The 20,787-nt window shown below is 47.9% G+C and overlaps 1 protein-coding gene across 3 annotated transcripts in view; it reads left to right on the forward strand.

The window, feature by feature from the left end:
• MFSD2A (MFSD2 lysolipid transporter A, lysophospholipid) overlaps positions 1-20,787 on the forward strand; it is a 55,740-nt gene that overhangs the window by 21,948 nt on the left and 13,005 nt on the right. For all 3 annotated transcript variants that reach the window (XM_053268804.1, XM_053268805.1, XM_053268807.1), the window contains exons 4-9: positions 5,028-5,151; positions 6,900-6,978; positions 8,716-8,891; positions 11,573-11,663; positions 15,202-15,323; positions 16,636-16,719. In XM_053268804.1, coding sequence (XP_053124779.1) covers positions 5,028-5,151; positions 6,900-6,978; positions 8,716-8,891; positions 11,573-11,663; positions 15,202-15,323; positions 16,636-16,719 — 676 coding nt within the window. The remainder of the gene's footprint in view (positions 1-5,027; positions 5,152-6,899; positions 6,979-8,715; positions 8,892-11,572; positions 11,664-15,201; positions 15,324-16,635; positions 16,720-20,787) is intronic.

The following is a 20,787-nucleotide window of genomic DNA, read 5'->3' on the forward strand; positions in this document are numbered from 1 at the left end:
ACTTTTGAAATTGAAGCATAGTCCCACACTTTCAAAAACCAATCGTTTAAGGAAGGAATTTCCAAAGTACGCCAGTTAGATGCATATATAATCCTGGCCAGGGATTACAATTCCTGTTGGACAAGGCAGCTGGGGTGTATGTGGCCAGCCTCTTCCCACTTAATAACTTTGGGAAGGACGTGGTGTAAACCACCAAGGATGGCGTGAGACGTGGGCTGTCCTTAACGCCTGCCTGCCTGGGAACTCCACTGGACGCTTCTTCAAGTTTCATGACCTAAGGAAGGAGGGGAATCAATGTAACAAATGTTCCCTTTAACAGCTGAAGGCAGCCTGGGATGTATGGGGAGAAAATCTCCTCTGAAGTCTTCTGAGCCCAATTCCCTCACCCCGCCACACACACAGCATGAGGGGGGCACAATTGGCGCTTTGGATGACACATCTCCCTCTGAGGAAAACTTATTTTTTCCTCAAGAAAAGCTTCCATGATGGCTTCTGGGACAGAGAAGAGTGAGCAGGCTTTTATGGGCATCCGCAGGACCTTTTTGGGTGGAGGGGAGACCAACAATCCTTTAACACACACACCCGGAGTATGTCCCATTGAATTCATCGAGAACTGGCTCAGTTGTGGGGGCAAACTGCCCCCCCCTTCAGATGCCCATGCAAGCTTCCCTCCCCTTTATTCACAAGGGCATTAGCATCTTGGATTTGGGGGGCCCAAGGCATGGCTTTGGGGTTGACGAGAAAGGGGTACAAGCACACACACGTCCTTCAGCCCCACTCGTCCTTCACCGAGAGGAGAGCTGGTCTTGTTGGTAGCAAGCATGACTTGACTTGTCACCTTAGCTAAGCAGGGTCTACCCTGGTTGCATATGAAAGGGAGACTTGATATGTGAACACTGTAAGGTATTCCTTTAGGGGAATGGAGCCACTCTGGGAAGAGCATCTAGGTTCCCTGGCATCTCCAGGATAGGGCTGAGAGAGATTCCTGCCTGCAACCTTGGAGAAGCCGCTGCCCGTCTGTGTAGACAATACTGAGCTAGATAGACCAATGGTCTGACTTGGTATATGGCAGCTTCCTATGTTCCCCTGGAGCCGTTGTAGCGGTTGAATAGTAGCCACTGTGTGCCCTCTGCTCGAGACGGTAAGCACCTCAGTTGAGGAAAGACTGTGGTGTCTCTCCAGACTCAGCCCCATGGCGCTGGCTCTGAGGAGAAATCTACTTCAGACACTTCATGGTGGGTCCTGAGAAGCCCTGGTGGCTGTCCTGCATCAAACGGAGCCCAGGAAGAACTGTCGCGCCCTCTATTCTCAAACTGGGTCTCTCTGACTCTTTCTTCCCCCCTGCCCCCCCAAAAGCATTTTTTGTGGATCCTGCACTTGTAGCTCTAATCACTGGCTTGTTCACATGAACGTTAACTGTGTAGGACTCATCTGTGTGCTTCTGTTTTGCTTGACGACAGGGGGTGGAAGTGATGGTCTGTGAGGCTCTGTCCTACACAGCAACTATACCCAACTGTTCAATGAGGTCGGAAGAAAAGCCATCCTACCCAGTGGGATCCTTGCAGACTATCATTCCCCTCACGATCCCTGGTTTTTTAAAAGTGCATGATCACAAAATGTGTACAGCTCCCAAACTTGGACAGGACACTTGTTCTACTCTCTTAAAGATCGCGTGAAGCTGCCTACTATCTTGCAAGTAAATCAATAGGAGTGGCTATCTATTCATTTTATATCTTATGCATCGCCTTTTACATTGTCCCAAGGAGACATGCATAGTAAAAGCAGCATTCAAGATCGAGAAACAGAGCCACTTAAAAAGTAGGCGCTTAAAAAGTAGGCGATCCCAAACACTGAATGTTTAAATGCCTGAGGAAGGAGAGAGAGAGGAGAGAGAGAGGAAAGAAAGTGGTGGCAAACTGAAATGGTTGGGAGTGTGTGAACATCTCTGGCAAAGGCATTTCAGGGCCTAGGGGCAGTCACCGAGAAGGCCCTGCCCCGCACGCACAACAAGCCTCAGCTGTTTTCAGCACATGGAAAAGTGCATACATACTGCCACCAATGCCACGTGTGGTGTGCAGATACCAGCTTTCAAAAGCTACACACCTGACAGACCATGGATGTGAACTTTCATTATTTGTGGTGTAAAAGGAGGAAAAAGGACAAAGTTTTGTTGTACTTTCCTAGTTGAGGACCTGGAGCAATTCTCAATCAAAGAGGTATCGATGTGAGTCATGTATGGGAAACCCCATTGGGGGCCAAAGGAAGCTGGTTAAATAGTTCCAGTTCCTCTCATTGGATAGCCCCCAGTTCCTGGTGTCATTTGTCTTATTTTCCACGCACACACATTATGCAAACTTATGCTGCGTCCCTTCCTTGCATTTTTAATCTATTTACTACTCGCAACAGGTTTCTAACCTCATTGGGCCCCTCTCACGCTGCCTTATTGAGGGGGATTGTGGTCTCTGGGATCAAATCTCTGCTCCACAAAACATTATTTGGCCTTTAACAGTCTCTGGAACACAGTTTTGTTCCCAGCTCTGATGGGCTTGGCATTTTAAACTTATAGGGCTACAAGATAAACCTGAAGGTCATCCTATCTCTTGGGCTTGAAATGGGAGGTTGTGAGCCTGAGGTGGGCAACACAACAATCTCCTGGAGTGGGAAAGAGAATTGTACCGAGAGAATAACAACGCGGCTGCATTTCAGATCTTCTTCCTCTTTCTGTACATTAGGGAAATTGAGTAACCCAGTAGTAGTACACCCACGTTTCAGGTCACTGATTCAGTAAGCTCGCTGCTAAAATTAGATTTGGGTTCTGGGCTTCTCCCTCTTAGCGGCAGGAAATGTTCAAAGAAATTAGACAGCCTGAATCTGCTTCCTTGTAGCTTTGTGACTGTAAGAACTGTTTTGAGAGTCAGCCGCAAAACAGAGAGTCAGCAGAGGGGGTGGGCTCCCCACTGCTGTTGGTTTCCAAACAGAAGCTGGATGGCCACTGTCAGGAATAGGAACATCGGAAGCTGCCATATACCAAGTCAGACCATAGATCATCTAGCACAGTATTTTCTACACAGACTGTCAGCGGCTTCTCCGAGGTTGCAGGCAGGAACCTCTCTCAGCCCTATCTTGGAGATGCTGCCAGGGAGGGAACTTGGAACCTTCTGCATGCAAACATGCAAGCAGGGGTGTAACTATACTAGGGCAAGGGGAGACAGTTGTCTGGGGGCCCACTGCCTTGGGGGCCCCCCCAGAGGCAAGTCACATGACTGACTCCCCCAGCCGCGCACCCGCCCGGGCTTCCTTCAGTTGTATTCATCCTCTAAAACGGATTTGAGTGTTAAGACCTGGAGCTACCAGAACAGCCTGTCTTTCTCTAGTACCATTCAATGACTTGCATTGTCCGCAATTTACAAAACCTTTAAAAAAATAATTTAGGATGATGTTCAATTGTGGCACATAGGTGTGTATGTTTACTCTGCTTTTTGTTACCACTATTGAGCCTCATTTAAGATTTCTTTAACTTCATGAGCTGAGCTTCAGTGAGGGGGGGCCCATTTTAAAATCTTGTCTCTGGGCCCACTCCAACCTTGCTACGCCCCTGCATGCAAGTGCTCTTCCCAGAGCGGCCCCATGCCTTAATAGGAATGTCTTACAGTGCTCATACGTCTCCCATGGTGGACCCTGTTTAGCAAAGGGGGCAATTTATGCTTAATTGCTAATGGCATTTAGAGTTCAGAGATTCCTCCCAATGTCTAACCTAAGCTGGCTTTCCTGTAAGTTCAATTCAAGATATTCAGTAGCACATTTTGGTGGTGTTCCTTTACTGCTCTTGGTATGTGCTTTCTCTTGCTACCGTGGTTGGTTGTTTACATTTCCAGCAGGGTTTGTGGATTATATCACGCCTCAAAAAGCTCAGAACGTGCTTTACATTGAAAAAAGAGTCAGATATATCCTTCTCCCCACCCTGCAAGGTGCTTACGGTCTAAAAAGAGACACCAGCAAGAGTCACTGTAGAGAAGCTGTACTAAGCTTGGATAGGCACAGTTGTCTTCCCCCACCTGCTACCCCAATGAGTAAATATAAAAGAATTGCCCCTTGAAAAGGTGGTGCTTTGCTAGGGGTGTGCACAGGCCAATTTTTGCGGTTCGGTTCAGATTCGAACCAAACTGCTGGTCTGCGAACCGGTTCAGTCAAACCAACTGGCTGGTCCGGTTAGTTCGATCAGACTGGTTCGGCTGTTTGAGGGGCTATCCTTGTGAAGGGGGATCCAGTAAGGATTTGCCTTGACAAGCAAAAGGGAATCCTTGGCTTGAAAACGTTTCTAAAGGGCCGCTGGGGTGGCAGCAAGACGGCACCTTTAAAAGTAGATGTAAGGTACTGACCGGTTTGGCTGTGGCAGTAGCCACCACTCCCCAAAACTCTGGCGCTTCCCCCAGCAGCCCACCCGTGCGGTGGCGAAGTGGTTCCAGAGCAGTTCTGGAACTGCGCCACCGCGGTTGGCAGGTTGCTGGAGGAGCGGCAGTGGCCGCCAGACCAGTAAGCACCTTCCATCTACTTTTAAAGGTGCCCTGCTGCCCTATTGGCTCTTTAGAAGCATTTTCAAGCCAGGATTCCTCTTTGCTTGTTAAAGAAGTATTCTCACTGGATTCCCCTTTACAAGCATAGTCCCTCTCAAACCATCAGCCTGGTCTGCCACAGACCGGGCTCGGTTTGCTAGTGGCCCACTGGTCCGATTCACGATCAAACTGTCGAACCGACCCGGTTCGTGGTGGACCGGTTCGCTGACAGTTTCTGCACACCTCTCTTCTTTGCCCAGTTAACAGAGATAATAATTCTGGGATACAGCCAATGGGATCAAAAACACTTGCACAGAAATCCCACAAAGAGTAGTTGAGGTTCTCTAATGGTGGAGGGAGTGTGCCTCTTGCATTTAAAATCATCCTAAAAGGTTGAACTATGTAACATGACGTATTGTGGGGAGACCTTGTGACAAATGTGTTAAAACTGCATTTTGCTTTAACTTCCAACAGGGTTATTTTCTCCACTCCCTTTGCTGTGATCGCATACTTCCTGATTTGGTTTGTGCCGGACCTCTCTTGGGGGCAAATAATGTGGTATCTCTTCTTCTACTGCATTTTCCAGACCCTCGTGACGGTGAGTCTTCCTGCCTTTGATGCCACAACCAGAGCTGTGCTTTTTTGAGCCTCTCTCTTCCCCATTCCTACTGCCTCCTTGCATTCCTTTGTGCGGCATTCCTTGCATGTTTTCAAACATGACGTTAAACGACGATTCACGGCACTGTGGCTGCAGCTGCGAAGGTGATCTGGAAGGAGCAAGATGTGCGAACCCCTTAGCAGCCTGTATGCAACCTGCATTTGGCTGTGGGCTAATAAACACTAGTGTGCTGTACAAGTGTACAGATGTGTGTACACTCGTACACGTGTTTGTGTGAACGACTGTACCCATGTTCATTTTAAAAGTAAACCTGGATAGAGGCCCTTCAAATGGGGCCTGTATCCCCATTTGAAGGAAGTGTATTTCTGTACCTGCGTTCAGCATAATATGTGAATGACTGTACTGTGTACAGGTCAGTGCAGTTCATTGTACGAGTGTTAAACATAATGTGTGAATGGGCCTTATATTGACTACTAAAACTGAGCAAAAGGGTATACAGCAGTGTTCCCTCGTGTGCGTGCTCACAAGTTTTTTGATATACACTCGGTTAATTCTAGATCCCGCTCAGGTTGAATCGGGAAGGCCCCACTCTGAATGCACATGCCTTGATACTGCCGCCCAGAGCAAAACTCATTCCTCACACAGATGAAATAAATTAGAGAAAACACTGGCGTACAGCCTGTTTTTCTGTGTGCCTTTTTCTGATCAGGATCTGATGCCTGGTGCAGAATCCGGATTCTTCAGCATCTCTTCTTGTTTGTATTCTTAAAATTTTATTTAAGTGTCTAACCTTTGTGGAAATAGAGCAAAAATGCTGTCAATGGGAATGCCCTGCACTGTAGCACCGCTGAGAGAAAGCAAGACGGCTTGCAGCCTTGATGTGGTGGTCCAGTGGGTATCCTCTGGTCTCTATGTAGTTAGAGAGATGTGTGGACAAAGGATGATAGCTCAGCGCTAGAGCCTATGTATGCATTGCATGCCAAAGATCCCAGGTTCAATCCTGGCATCTCCACTTAAGGCTGGGGAAGACCCTTGCCTGAAACCCTGGATGGCTGCAACCAGTATTGTAACTATTGAACCTGATGAACCGTTGGTCTGCCTTGGTATAAAGTAGCTTCCCATGTGTATGTGAATGGGCAGAGCCATTCAGAGGGAAGTGGCTGGATTTGAGTTAGAACCTGATTCTGCAGGCTGGGCATTCTTTGCTTACACTGGCTGAGATCCTGACCAAATGTACTTGAGGAAGTCCCACGGAAATTCAAGACAATAGGCATGCCCCTCTAATTTCAGTGGGACGTGCTTGGGTACACTTGTCAGCCACTAGGGACGTAGGAAGCTGCCTCATACAGAGTCCAGACCCTTGGTCCATCTAGCTCAGTATTGTCTACACCAGGGATTCTCAACGTTGGGTCCCCAGATGTTATTGTACTTCAACTCCCATAATCCTCAACTGAAGGCCACTGGGCCTGGGGATTATGGGAATTGCAGTCCAAAAACATCTGGGGACCCAACGTTGAGAATCCCTGGTCTACACTGACTGGCAGCAGTTCTCCAAGTTTTCGGGCAGGAGTCTTTCCCAACTCTATCTGGAGATGCTGCCAGGACCATCTTTAGGCAAAACAGTGGCTCAGCCACTGAGCTATCACCCCATCCCCACCCACTAACCACAAACTGAACAGCTATGTGTGATTGTCTGAACATCTCTTATTCCATTTTCTCCTCTGCAGTGCTTTCACGTTCCGTACTCAGCCTTGACCATGTTTATTAGCAGGGAGCAGAGCGAGCGGGACTCCGCCACTGCCTACCGTAAGAACCTTTCCTCTCCTCCTTTTCCTTGCCCACAACTGATGCTGAAATACTTCTGCCTCTCCTGACTGGGAGCTGATGTCACTCTTTTCCAGCCAGTTGGGAACAACTACAGTCTTATTAGCCTACTTTCCAGTAGGCTTATGAGATCACCCGGCATTGTGTGTGTGTGTGTCTGTCCCCCTTTCAACTTCGTAATGCCTGGACCAATATGAACCAAACTGGGTACAGTTGTAGGGACACCTCATCTACCCCGATTCAAGATGGAGGACCCATAGCCTTTTTAGGCCCAAATGGGCTAACTTTTGAACTGCCTAACCAATTTGAACCAAATTTTTCTACAGCTGAGGGACTCATGGGGAAACCTCAATGGTGTGCATAGTCTGTGATGTCATCCACCCCGATCCAAGGTGGCGGACATGTAAACGTTTGAGGCGCAAGTGGGCTAATCTGTGGACAGTCTAACCAATTTGAACCCAATTTGGTACAGTTGTAGTGAGTGACACACACTCAACGGTGTAGTTTGTAATGATGTCATCCACCCTGATCCAAGATGGCGGACACTTGAACATTTGCGGGGCAAGAGGTCTAACTTGTGGACCACCTAACTGATTTGAACCAAATTTGGTCCATTTATAGGGATAGTGAAAGGAAAGTAGGCAGATTCATTCTTACTTGAACAACTTGTTGTATAATTACTGGAAAGGTGAAGCGTGAAGTTCGCTCACATACTCCATCTGCATACTCCATCTGCCTACATGTGCAGGCTAGAGAGTTTGGGCGTGTGCCTCTGGTTGCTACACCCGGTTGATGAGTGTGCAGTATAAGTACACTTGAGCACTGGGAAACCGCTAAAAAAGGGAAAGCTCTTACTGGCTGTTCCTCCCCATTATATTTTTCTTTTTGCTCCAAGCAAGAAGGCAACACCTATGCAGGGCCTGGTGTTCTTGTTTTGTTTTGACACTTGCACCTTGTGATCCTAGATGGGATTATGCAGGAGGTATCAAATTCAAATACCTTTCTTCAATGGATTACATAACTGTTATGTCTAAAAAAATAAATAAAAAATATTGAATTCCCCACTCCAGCTGCAATGGTACAATGCAGAATGCAACATTCTGTGTGATCGGAAAATCAGATTTCTACAACAGACACTGAACACCAGCCTTGCAGTAGCAAGCATGAATTGTCCCCTTTGCTAAGCAGGCTTCACCTTGGTTTGCATGTGGATGGGCAACTATTTGTGAGTGCTGTCTGTTGTGAGAATTCCCTTAGGGCAGGCCTGCTCAACTTTGACCCCTCCCGCTGTTTTTGGACTACAGCTCCCATAATCCCCAGCCATAGTGGCTGATAGCCAGGGATTATGGGAGTGACAAGTAAAGGCGTGAGGTTCATGAGCTGTCTCACCTCCTCCTCACTTATTGGGAAGAAGTTGCAATCTGCATCCTTTGTGGATCCAGCTTTTCCCATCAGATTGTTTTGAAGAACTAGTGGTTAGGGAATGGGAGATAAACGATGCTTCTGTCATTTAGAGTACGGGGATATCGAACTTTGAATATCTGCTGGGAAGCAGCATCTCAGGAAGTGATTCAGTACTGTTTTGCAAGGTGTGTGAAGCCAGAGATGCATTAACTAATTCCCAGATCTTGGCCGATTGAACTGGGTTGTGCATCTGCTGCTGCGAATGAGAGTTGTCCCAAACTGTACACTCAGTGGCTTGCGTGTTTTTCCCGACAGGCATGACAGTGGAAGTGCTGGGGATGGTCCTGGGAACAGCCATCCAAGGGCAGATTGTGGGCCAAGCCAACGCTCCATGCATTCCAGGCCCGCTCTCGCTCAACATCACCAACTCTTCTTCAGTGGCTATGGAGGAGCTCAACAACACCCACGATACCGGCTCACTCACAGGCACAGTATGTACCCTTCCGAGCAATCCCATTTGGCTGGGTTAATATCCTAATGCGGCCAGCAGGAGTCAGTGTCCCAAGGTTGGGTTGAGCAATGTGCCCCTCCCTGATGCTTTTCCTCCAGGGTGACCTTCCTATAGCCCAGATAACCCATCCCTGACAGAATCCAATTCTCCAGTATTGACCTTCCTTAACTGGGGGTGGAGGGAGTGGCCCCTCATCCCATCTGCCTGTGCCCTACCGACTTCAAGCTTCTCCTTTTCAACTAAGTTTTATTTGTAGCTGCGTGCAAATACATCTTCTTCCGCTTTTCATCCAAAAGGGCTTGTAAAGCCATTTACGGAGCAAAGGGAATGAAAAGAGGGTTCCCTGTTCTAAGTGGACTCACATTCTAAAAAGGAACACAGAGATACCAGTCACAGCCCCTGGAAGGGATGCTGGGTTGAATAGGGACAGTCGGCCTCCTCCCTGCTAAATGAAAGAGTGCCACCACTTCTAAAAGGTTCCTCTCTGCCCAATTAGCAGGGGCTTGCCCACAATTCATCCAGTGCTTGTTCATCATCCATTCATTCATTGTCCTTCTCCAAATCTGCTGCAGGTAGTAAGAAACCTAGGAGGCTTCCGTATACCGAGTCAGACCATTGGTCCATCTAGCTCAGTACTGTCTACACCTTAGGCCCTCCAGTTGTTGTTGGACGACAACTCCCATTATCCCCAGCCAGTGGCCAATGGTTGGAGTTGATAGGCACTGTAGTCCAACCATGGCTGGAGTTGTACAGCCTTGGTCTACACTAACTGGCTGTGACTTCTCCAAGGTTTCGGGCAGGGATCTTTCCCCAGCCTTACCTGGAGATGCCGCAGATTGGACCTGGGGCCTTCTGCTTGCAGAGCAGGTGCTATGGCCCTTTCTTCCTAATGTGTGGATCTAGTGCCATTTACACATGGTCGTATCCTTCTACTCAATGTTCCTTAAGCTGGAAACGCTACCAGGACAAGATTCCCATGATTTCGGATACCAGGAATTGTGATAAATGCCTCTAACTGGGCAAAGAAGAACCTTCTAAATGTACCGGATGCTGACCCTGAATTTAAGATGCTGCCTCCGCTGTTTTCTTTAAAAATAGAGGTTAAATTCTGAACCAATTTTGGAAGGGCGGTATAAAAATTGAATGAATAATAACTTATTTGTTGTAAACCGCCCAGAGACGTAAGTTTTGGGCGGTATACAAATGTTTTAATAAATAATATAATATAGATTGTTACCGTATTTACCTGAAAGGGAGAGGATTATGAATTTAAGACTCCACCCTCCCACCCCGATTTCTAATATCAAAAACTTGGCGTGAGAAGAAGAAACCTTGTCTTGGAATATACAGGTGAAACTCGGAAAATTAGAATATCGTGCAAAAGTCCATTAATTTCAGTAATGCAAATTAAAAGGTGAAACTGATATATGAGACGGACGCATTACATGCAAAGCGAGATAAGTCAAGCCTTAATTTGTTATAATTGTGATGATCATGGCGTACAGCTCATGAAAACCCCAAATCCACAATCCCAGAAAATTAGAATATTACATGGAACCAAGAAGACAAGGATTGTAGAATAGAACAATATCGGACCTCCGAAAAGTATAAGCATGCATATGTATTCAGTACTTGGTTTGGGCCCCTTTTGCAGCAATTACTGCCTCAATGCGGCGTGGCATGGATGCTATCAGCCTGTGGCACTGATGAAGTATTATGGAAGACCAGGATGCTTCATTAGCGGCCTTCAGCTCTTCTGCATTGTTTGTCTCATGTCTCTCATCCTTCTCTTGGCAATGCCCCATAGATTCTCAGGCGAGTTTGCTGGCCAATCAAGCGCAGTACACTGTATACTTTTCAGAGGTCCGATATTGTTCTATTCTACAATCCTTGTCTTCTTGGTTCCATGTAATATTCTAATTTTCTGGGATAGTGGATTTGGGGTTTTCATGAGCTGTACGCCAGGATCATCACAATTATAACAAATTAAGGCTTGACTTATCTCGCTTTGCATGTAATGCGTCTGTCTCATATATCAGTTTCACCTTTTAATTTGCATTACTGAAATGAATGGACTTTTGCACAATATTCTAATTTTCCGAGTTTCACCTGTAGGAGTGACTCTTCCACTTAGCTGGAGAAGACCAGCTGTCCGTGTTCAACTCAGCATAGCTTCCCCTTCCAGTGGCTATTGCTCGTGTATCCTTTGTGTTCCTTCTTAGGTTGTGAGTCCATTGTGGTAGTACCAGTGATTGCTAACACAGACTAGAAACCTTTCCTATTAGCATGTTTAAAATTGCTCTGAGTACCGCAGGGTAATTTGAGTACCAGGGTGGTACACTGGTGTATTGCATCAGGCTGGTTCAGGATTTCCCCACTCACCTGTGAATGCTGAATGTGGGGAAGCTGCATGCTTTCAACCAAATCTACCTTGCAGGGTTATTGTGGATACTGCAGGGTTATTCCTTTTCTCGGAGGAAGGAAGAATACAAATGTTGGAACAATAATTAAAGGCTGTTGAGTTTTTCTGGAGTCGAGAATGGAGTTCGTAATTCTGCATGCATCCTCTGCAGGAGATCAGCCCTGCCCCTCAGGGAAATGCTCTCCATGCCAGTCTAGACTTGTTATGCATCCTTTTTTTTCTTTCTTTCCCTTTGACAGAGAAATGCCTACATGATCGCAGCGGGTGTCATTGGTGGGATATACATTCTTTGTGCTATCATCCTGTGGGCAGGCGTGCGAGAGAAAAGAGGTGAGCAACAGGAAATGACCTCCCCAAAGCGGGGGCAGGGAGGACTGGTGATGAAAGGACAAGTCAAACTCGGCCAGAAAACAACTTGCGTGTGAACAACCCAGATGTGAACTGCTTCGTTCAGGCCTCAGCAACTTTAGCTGTCTTAGAGATGGTGGCCTACAACTCCCATCATCTCTGACTATTGGCTACCGTGGCTGGGGATGAAGGGAGTTGTGGTCCAGCAGCTGGAGGGCCAACATTTTGCATCTCTCATCAAAGTGGATACTCGGGCAAGTGGGCCACTGTGGGATGTGGCCATAGCCCACAGCATCTGCCCTGCATGCAGAAGGTCCTCGGTACAGTCCCTAGGGGAACAAAGGAAGCTTTGCAGCTAGGAAATTTGGGAGCCTGGACCTAAAGGCCTTTGGAGGCCCCCTTGCTTTCTGGAGCCCCACCACCACCACCAATGCAAGTTAAGCATCATCCCCTTACACACACATACCATGACAAACGTGTGTCCCCCACCCCCCCTTCTGTCTCTAAAGCACCCAGCACAGGTCATAATCACACTCGGTTGCCCGTTGCAGTGTGGACCAGCAGCCAACACATGACCCAGGACAGACTAAAGAGGATTTGGGGGGTCCCCCCAAAGTCCAGGGGTCAGAGCTCCAGTGCTTGTACCGAGTCAGACCATTGGTCCATCTAGCTCAGCGTTGTCTACACTGACTGGCAGCAGTTTCAGGCAGGAGTCTTTCCCTGCCCTACCTGGAGATGCTGCTACTAAGGATTGAACCTGGGGCCTTCTGCAGGCAAAGCAGATGCTTGTCTGTTGACCTGTGGCTCCACCCCACAGTGGCCAACTAGCTAGCCCGAGTCCATCGACAACCCTGGAGATCTGCTGCCAGCCAGTGTGGACAATACTGAGCCCGAGGGACCCTTGGTTAGCTTCCTGTCTTCCACTGTGAGAAACAGGATGCTGGTCTAGATCAGGGGTTCTCAACGTTGGGTCTCCAGATGTTGTTGGACTTCAACTCCCATAATCCCCAGCCCCAGTGGCCTTTGGTTGGGAATTATGAGAGTTGAAGTCCAATAACATCTGGGGACCCAGCGTTGAGAACCCCTGGTCTAGATAGGCCCTGGCCTGATCCAGCAGGGCTCATTTGGATGGGCTTGCAGATGCCCTTTTACATAGGAACATAGGAAGCTGCCATATACTGAGTCAGACCATTGGTCTATCTAGCTCAGTATTGTCTTCACAGACTGGCAGCGGCTTCTCCAAGGTTGCAGGCAGGAATTTCTCTCAGCCCTATCTTGGAGATGCTGCCAGGGAGGGAACTTGGAACCTTCTGCTCTTCCCAGAGCGGCTCCATCCCCTGAGGGGAATATCTTGCAGTGCTCACACATCAAGTCTCCCATTCATATGCAACCAGGGCAGACCCTGCTTAGCTATGGGGACAAGTCATGCCTGCTACCACAAGACCAGCTCTCCTCTCCTGCTGCTCCCCACCCCAGCTGCCCCCATGCATGCTTTGCTTGACTTGAACAAACCAGCCAGATTTGCTTGCAGCACTTCAAGAAGGTCGAATGTGCTATATCAGTGAAGGTTATTTATTCCTGTGACTGGACGTCTGCTGGAGGCAGGAGGCTTGCCCCGTGCTGCCTCCCTCCTGCTGAACGTGTCATCAGGCCAGTTTGAGAGTTGCAAAAGCGTGTGTGTGGTGTCCCTGGGCAACTCCCTTGAATACCTGGGCGTTCAAGGGCGCAGGTGACCACATAGGGCAAGCATTCCCATTGCGTGAATGAAGCGTCACCTGACTCTGGCTCCTTCTGGGAAAGGCCGACACTTCTCGTTCTAACCAGCCTCTGAGGAGAAACTGGCTTTCCTAATCTTTGCTCTTCATTGTCCTCGGGAATGGCTTCACTGTGACTCAAGTTCCTCTTGAGCCCTCTGAATGGTTCCCAATGAAGGCCAAGGTGCGCTTGCAAAGAACCACTCCCCACAGGCAAATATTGCCTCTTTGTCCTAACAAGGTCCACTGTCTCTCAACTGTGAAGTGGCAATTGGCTTCCTCCTCCTCCCTCTCCCATTAACCAACAACTTTTATTGGCAAAGAGATAAGGTTTTTGCTCTCCTCCAAGGGGTCCACCTGCTTTCCCCAAAAACCTGATGGGAAATATCAGCAAACATCTGGATGTCTTGACTAGCCTAAATTGGGGAGGGGGCTGCAGAACACACATTCAAATGATGAGTGAATCAAAAAGCAATTGGAATACATTGCGGAAAATGTTGCTTTTAAAAAAACAGCCACCATGGACTTGGAAGTTGCTACACTTCACCAAAACCAAAAGAAGTCCAGCGTGAAGCTGTTGTGTTGAGAACTTTCTTGCAGACTTGAATAAGGCTCGGGAATGGCTTGTTCGTCACAAAAAGCAATTGCCTCTTTCTTCTGCTGTTGATGCTGCTTTGCCAATTCATCGCCCCTTGAGTGAATGGATCTTTACTCTTATGACTGGCCCATCCCTCTTTCATCTATGCCAGGGCTGCATAACTTTGGCCCTCTTGCAGATGTTGGACTACAACTCCCACTGATCCTGACTGTTGGCCACTGTGGCTAAGGATGATGGGAGCTGTAGTCAGATGACAGCCGGAGGGCTGGTGTGCAGTCCTGATCTATGCTTTGCCTAGTAAAGAGACATGCCTCTCAATTGCATTGCTTGATCTTTTGGCTTCACTTTGTAACTCTCTCTTTATCTGCTTCATGCAGGGTTTTTTTCTCCTCCCAAAAGCTTGGGTCATAATAAATTTGTTATCCTTAAGGTGTCGCTCAATTTGCTGCTCCAGATTAACAGAGCTACCACTCTGCAATGATATATTAACCTAGGAAGGTTTTGTAGGGAGATCTGCTTGATCTCTTGCCCCCCAAGTAATTTTAAGAATGGCATCTCCCCCCCCCTAAAAAAAAGTTCAGTAAGCGACAACTCCATCTCTTCCGCCAACTCTTGCAGGCTTCTTCTTCTCGCTTTCGTTTCTTCTTCTCTTTCTTCTCCAGCTTCCTTTTTTATTTAAGCAGTCACCTCTGTTGCCTCCTTCATGACATCCAGGTTCTTTGTAGCTCCATAGCGCAGGAAAATGGCAGAAATTCTTAGCGGGTGCCGAATGAAACTTCCTGAGATTCTCAGTTTGGTTGTGGTAGTCCTTTTTATTCTTAAATCAAGTTTCTAGCCATTACAGCCGTAAAAGTATGCCTGCAAGTGTGCCCAAGAGGTGACTTCACAAAACGTTAATTGGTCGGTTTTGATGTCCTTGTGTCTCCCATGGCTAGCAAATTGAGAACAGATTGCATAAAACAGCACGAACAACAAAGGCAGAATTATGCAAAACGATGCAAATCTGCATGAGACACACAGGTCACAACTTTCTTTGGTACAGACCTTTAACGTATACGTGTGTGTGTGTGTTTGTGTGTGTGTGTGTGTGTGTGTGTGTGTGTGTGTGCATGCAAAAATGAATTTGTTGTCAAACTTCACCTATTTGCCTGTGCTTTGCTTCTCTCAGAGTCTTCTGAGTTCCAGTCAGATGAGCCGGTTTCTTTCTTCCAAGGCCTGAAGCTAGTGATGAACTATGGCCCTTACATCAAACTGATAGCTGCCTTTCTCTTTACCTCGCTGGCCTTTATGGTAAGGAAGCACCTTGTTTAGCTATTAGGGCGGTACTATTTCTCGGTTGCAAGAATCCCCTTTCTTTCCCAGAGCTTGAAATAGTGCAATATTTTGTGGCTGAGAAAATGGGTCTTCTCCCCGCTCCGTTCCCAGCTAGCTCTTCTGTTGTGTTCGCACTGCATGGTGTGTGTATTTGCTCGAATGTCCTGGGCACTTCTTGGGTGGCTCATCTTGAACGTCTCCGGTGCAAACTCTTCTACAGTCTCTCCAGCCAGCCTATTCCTTTGCTAACTTGTTTGTGCAATTGAGGTTTTCCCTAAATATTGAACCTAAGTATTCCCTGCTAGGAGTGTCTCTAGAACAACTAGTTTGGAGGGGTGGCAAAGAACATTATTAGGGGAGCCAGGATTCTGCTATATATTAACTACTTACAGAGGTAAGGAGGTTAGAGGTTAGTTTGTTTATCTTATCAATGAAGCTTGCTTGACACTTTCAAGCTTATTCAGAAAATGGGCCAGGTTCCTCTTGGAAAATTCTCTCTTAGATTAGGCCAAACCTTCTAGTCCACTTTCCAGGGTGGAAAACATTTTTTACTTGTTTTCTAAAAACTTGGTGGAGGCTGAGGAGCAGCTGCCAACCAGGAGAGCGCACACATTTCTCTCTGTAAGCTAACCATCCATTGTAGAGCTGCAGGTTTTTACAGGGGGTCCGATTGCCAGTCATCCAAGCGTTTTTGTGAACAGACTTTCTAAAAACATGCTCCCTTTTTAAATGTGTTCCGTGAAAGTTGCAGGCTGACTAGAAGCGTACATTAGTGGGGGACTTCACCTTGCCCCCCCCCCCCCCGCCGCCATGCAAACTGATGATCCAACAATTATGAAACTGGGAAAGTGCTATCCAACACTCAAAAAATGTGTGACTTGCATAAGCTCTTAACTACACAGGAGCAACAAGGAGCAATACACTGGGTAGCCAGATATCCTTGAGTTGTGACACAACTCTGTAGTAGTATATGCTTGCCTCGATCTCTTGCTCAGCCTGGGGTGGGGAGGGGAGGGGATTAGAACAGTAGTGACTGGTCCTAATGAGTCAGCTCGGGTTGCTCCTCTCTCCCGCCTTGCCCGAGAGCCGTGCTGGCCAACAGCCATACGTCGGGTAGAGCTGCATGGCTGCCTGCACAGCTGTACCTGATGAATTGCCAACCTGCAAGCAGCGGGCAGGAGAGAGGAACAACCTTCCTTTGGCTCGTGAGGACGAGCTGCTACTGGACCAAGTAGGGATCCCAGCTCATTCTGTCCTAACTTGCATTGCTTTTCCTGCTTCTTTCCAGCTGCTGGAAGGCAACTTTGCTTTGTTCTGCACGTATACCTTGGGATTCCGCAATGAGTTCCAGAACATCCTGCTGGCCATCATGGTATGTATCCTGCTGTTGGCGGACTCCTTGTTCTCCCCGCCCCTGTGATAACCGAAGCCCTATTTGGACATTAGGGTGTGCACTCCTGATTTCTGGATCTGATTGTCATGTGTTAGATAAAACCAAGGGAGTGGGATTGTCCCTCAAGTTCAAGCTGGGTAAGGCTGTTTCCCCACCTGTTTTGTTCAGAGGCAGGGGATGGAATCGGGATAAGGCACACCTGTCCTACCCAGCTGTGGTTTGACAGATGAGCAAGCTCCCCTCCTCCCGACTTTTTTTATCCAACACAGGATCAGAAATCAGGAGCACACCCAGCTCCCAAACTATGGTAGGAGGCTCTTTCTGCCCTAATGACAATTATGTGAACTGCCTTGCTCCATTGTATGTGCGCATGTACACGTGTTTGAATAACTGTGCATGTGTTCATTGTAAAAGTGAGCCTGGGTACAGACATCCACAAATGCAGGGCGCAGATAGAAAGCATGCTGTTGAACATACGTGGACGTCCCAACGCCCTCCCGGCACATCCTTTAATCGTGTGGGGTGCTGTTCATCTGACAGGCCCCTAAGCATGCTCCTAATGCTTATCCTAACTGAGAAGGTGCTGGGGCATCTGTGGCGAACGGTAGAGAGGAGAGCTGGTCTTGTGGTAGCAAGCATGACTTGTCCCCTTAGCTAAGGAGGGTCCACCTTGGTTGCATATGAATGGGAGACTAGAAGTGTGAGCACTGCCAGATAGTCCCCTCAGGGGATGGAGCTGCTCTGGGAAGAGAAGGTTCCAAGTTCCCTCCCTGGCAGCATCTCCAAGATAGGGCTGAGAGAGATTCCTGCCTGCAACCTTGGAGAAGCCGCTGCCAGTCTGTGAAGACAATACTGAGCTAGATGGACCAAGGGTCTGACTCAGTATATGGCAGCTTCCTATGCTCCTATGTTGTACCATAAGGAGCATGTGAACAGTGTGGAAATACAGGGTGCGCACACCTGAATAATCACACAAGCCCTTGTACTGCCCGATACCGTGAGGTGGAGGAAGCCGAAGGTTAAACAACTTGAGACTTTGTGGGCTATAGTGGTTCGGGCAGGCCTTGACAAACTTTGTTTGGCTCTAGGAACCATGCCCAAAATTTAAGAGCCAGACATTGGGCACTTGACAGAATTATTGGTCTTGGTGATGGACATTGTGAAAGGAGAGGGTGAATGAGGATCTCTTTATCCCCTTGACAAGTAACCTGCTTAGAACAGAAACAGGCCTTCCTGGTAGATTCAGATTACTTTATTTACGGTCAGTGACCAAAAGAGAGAGAGACAGTAGTAAATGACACAAGATAGCATAAAATCTTTAAAATAAACGTATACCTAAAAATGGCAATTTCAAAATACACTCATAACTTTGAGACTCTTATTTTAAAAACCACATAACAGTACTTAGCAACTATTCTAGAAATTACTTCATCTTCATCGGCTAATAAATACTTTACAAGGAAATCCCCGGTTTTCCCCTTCAGATTATTTAGCAGGGACCTGCCTGGTATAAATAAAGAGTTTATTAAATAACTCTGCCTCAGAACAGCCTAGTCTAGGCGCCATGGTTAAATTTCTAGGCACCCTGGCTCCCTTCTGCCTGGGTTTTGCCAAGCCCTGACTTAGAATGTCATACTAGGAGTGGGTGGGGGGGGGAACCCAAGATAAACTCCCCACGTGGGTGATCTTGGTATTCCTTACCACATCCCTGCAAGGTTGGCAAGCATCAAGGTTGCTAGGCAGCCCTCCAGCAGCCATAATCGGCCGAATCTACTTTGCAGGCACCTTGCAGGTTGTTAGGACAGAATGAGGTGCTGGTGAGGAGAATATTGCACGCCACCTGGATCTTCTTGAAGGAAAGGCGAGGCAAGGCGGTTGCGGCGGGGAGTGTAAATAAAACCAAGGAAAAAGCAGTTACTCAGCATGGTTCCTGAAAAGACAGAGCCACTGGGCTAGAACAGAGTGTCCTTTGTTTGCCTCTGAAGCTAGCCATGAATGGGGATGAGGAATAAAAGCCGTGCAGGCCTTTTTGTCCGAATTCTACCATCCTCCCCCCCACCGCCGCCTGCCCCATGAGAAGAAAAACAGGCTCAAGTGTTTATCGGGGAGAGTTGCTGAATAGGAGGAACGGAGCCGATTTGTCTGGGAAAACCTTTCCAGCTTGATAGATGGAGGGGTGGCGGAGGGGATGGGGGGCGGGCGGGCAGCAGAGGGGATTGTGTTGGGAAATACTCTGCTGAGCCAGAAAGCCTGTGGGGGGTGGGGAGAGGAAAGATCCCCCCCCTCCCCATGTATCTAGGAAACACAGGCACTTGAAAGCAATTCAGGCAGAAGCATGAGCCACTGAGCACCGAGAAAGAGGCTCCATGCTGCTTCTCTGGCCCCACAAAAGCGTTCAGCTGCAGCCTGAGGGATACGCCAGCGGGCAGTGGAGACGCCCCGCCGGCCACCTGTGGCTCGGGACCCGCTTTCTTCCCCCCGCAGCCAGTGATGTGGTTGCAGATTCAGAAGTGCAGAAGGCGCTCCCCATGGCCACGATCACCCTGATATCCCAAGAAGCCGAGATGTACCCGTGCCCCGTCCCTGAGCATCCGCCCCTCCACTTACACCCCTGCCCCCGCCCCCGATACGGGCTACCACCGTATCGCACCCGTTTGTGTGATGGAGTTCTCCTCCAATCCAGTCGGGAAGGAAGTTCAGGTCCTGGATGGTCTCGTCCAGTCTGGCCAGGAAGGACGGTAAGGCATTGGCCTGACTCCCTGGGAGGCTGGAGGAGTCTACCTATCTACCTACCTACCTGGCTGCACGGCCTTTGGCAGCTTGTTCTGGGCTAGAGTCAGTGAATGAGGCTTCTTTGAAAAACGGAGGGCTTTTAAAATAGTTCAGTTCTGTTTGTTTACGGCCGCTGACCAGAAAAATATACGGCTCAAACAGTAACAATAAATGAATCCCCTTCTAACTTAATTCAAGTTATAGGACCGGAGTATACTCTGACTCTATGGTCTCGTGCTTTGCCGTAAAGTTCCAGTCTGGTGGACGGGGCAGGAGGGAGTATTTTTTCTGGGGAGCGCCTGCTACCTCTTGGAGTTATCCCTGCTAGGCTAGTTCCCATTTATCAGGCGGCTGGGATATCATTACACCCAGTTGCATGTCTTTTGTGTAGCTTTGGCCTTGGAAACCCAGCTGGGGACCAGCTTAGCTGTTGTGATGCTGTCGGGATTCTGTGAGCTCTGAATGATATCCCAGGGGCCCTCATAAAACTACGGTCCCCATGGCTCTTTGGAGGGCAGAGGATGAGGTGCAGAATCAGTGGCCACTTAAACCAGTTAGCTACACAATCATTTTGCATTTTAAGTAGTGATAAAATGCTGAAAGATAATCCTGCAAAATGCCTGGAGACCTGGACCTGTGGTAGCAAGTATGAATTGCTCAGCAGGGTTTGCCTTGGTTTGCATTTGGATGCATACATAGAAACACAGGAAGCTGCCTTATACTGAGTCTGACCATTGGTCTATCTAGCTCAGTATTGTCTTCACAGACTGGCAGCGGCTTCTCCAAGGTTGCAGGCAGGAATCTCTCTCAGCCCGATCTTGGAGATGCTGCCAGGGAGAGAACATGTGAGTGCTGTCCGCTGCAGAATATCCTCCTTAGGGGATGGGGCCATAGCTTAAGAGTGTAAAACCTTGGCTTTTTGTGCCCAGGCTTTTATTTGATTGTCTCTGCTGCTGCTCTTTGTACTCTGTATTGCTTTTATGCTTTTGTTTTAAATTTTTAATCAGATTTGTTGTATATTTTTAGCTTAATATTTTAATTGTGTCTTTTTTACAATCTTGTTTTTTACATTTGGCTGTAAAGCGCCTTGGAATTGTTTTAATGAAAAGCGGTATATAAATTTAACAATCAGTCAATCAGTTTTGCTCGCATGCAGAATGCCCCAGGTTCACTCCTTGATAGGGCTGGGAAAGTCTCCTGCCTGAAACTTTGGGGAGCTGCTGCCAGTTGATACCGACAATGCTGAGTTAGAGGGTCCGATGGCTTGGTTCAGTC

Source organism: Hemicordylus capensis, chromosome 7 (genome assembly GCF_027244095.1).
Source record: "Hemicordylus capensis ecotype Gifberg chromosome 7, rHemCap1.1.pri, whole genome shotgun sequence".
Lineage (NCBI taxonomy): Eukaryota > Metazoa > Chordata > Lepidosauria > Squamata > Cordylidae > Hemicordylus > Hemicordylus capensis.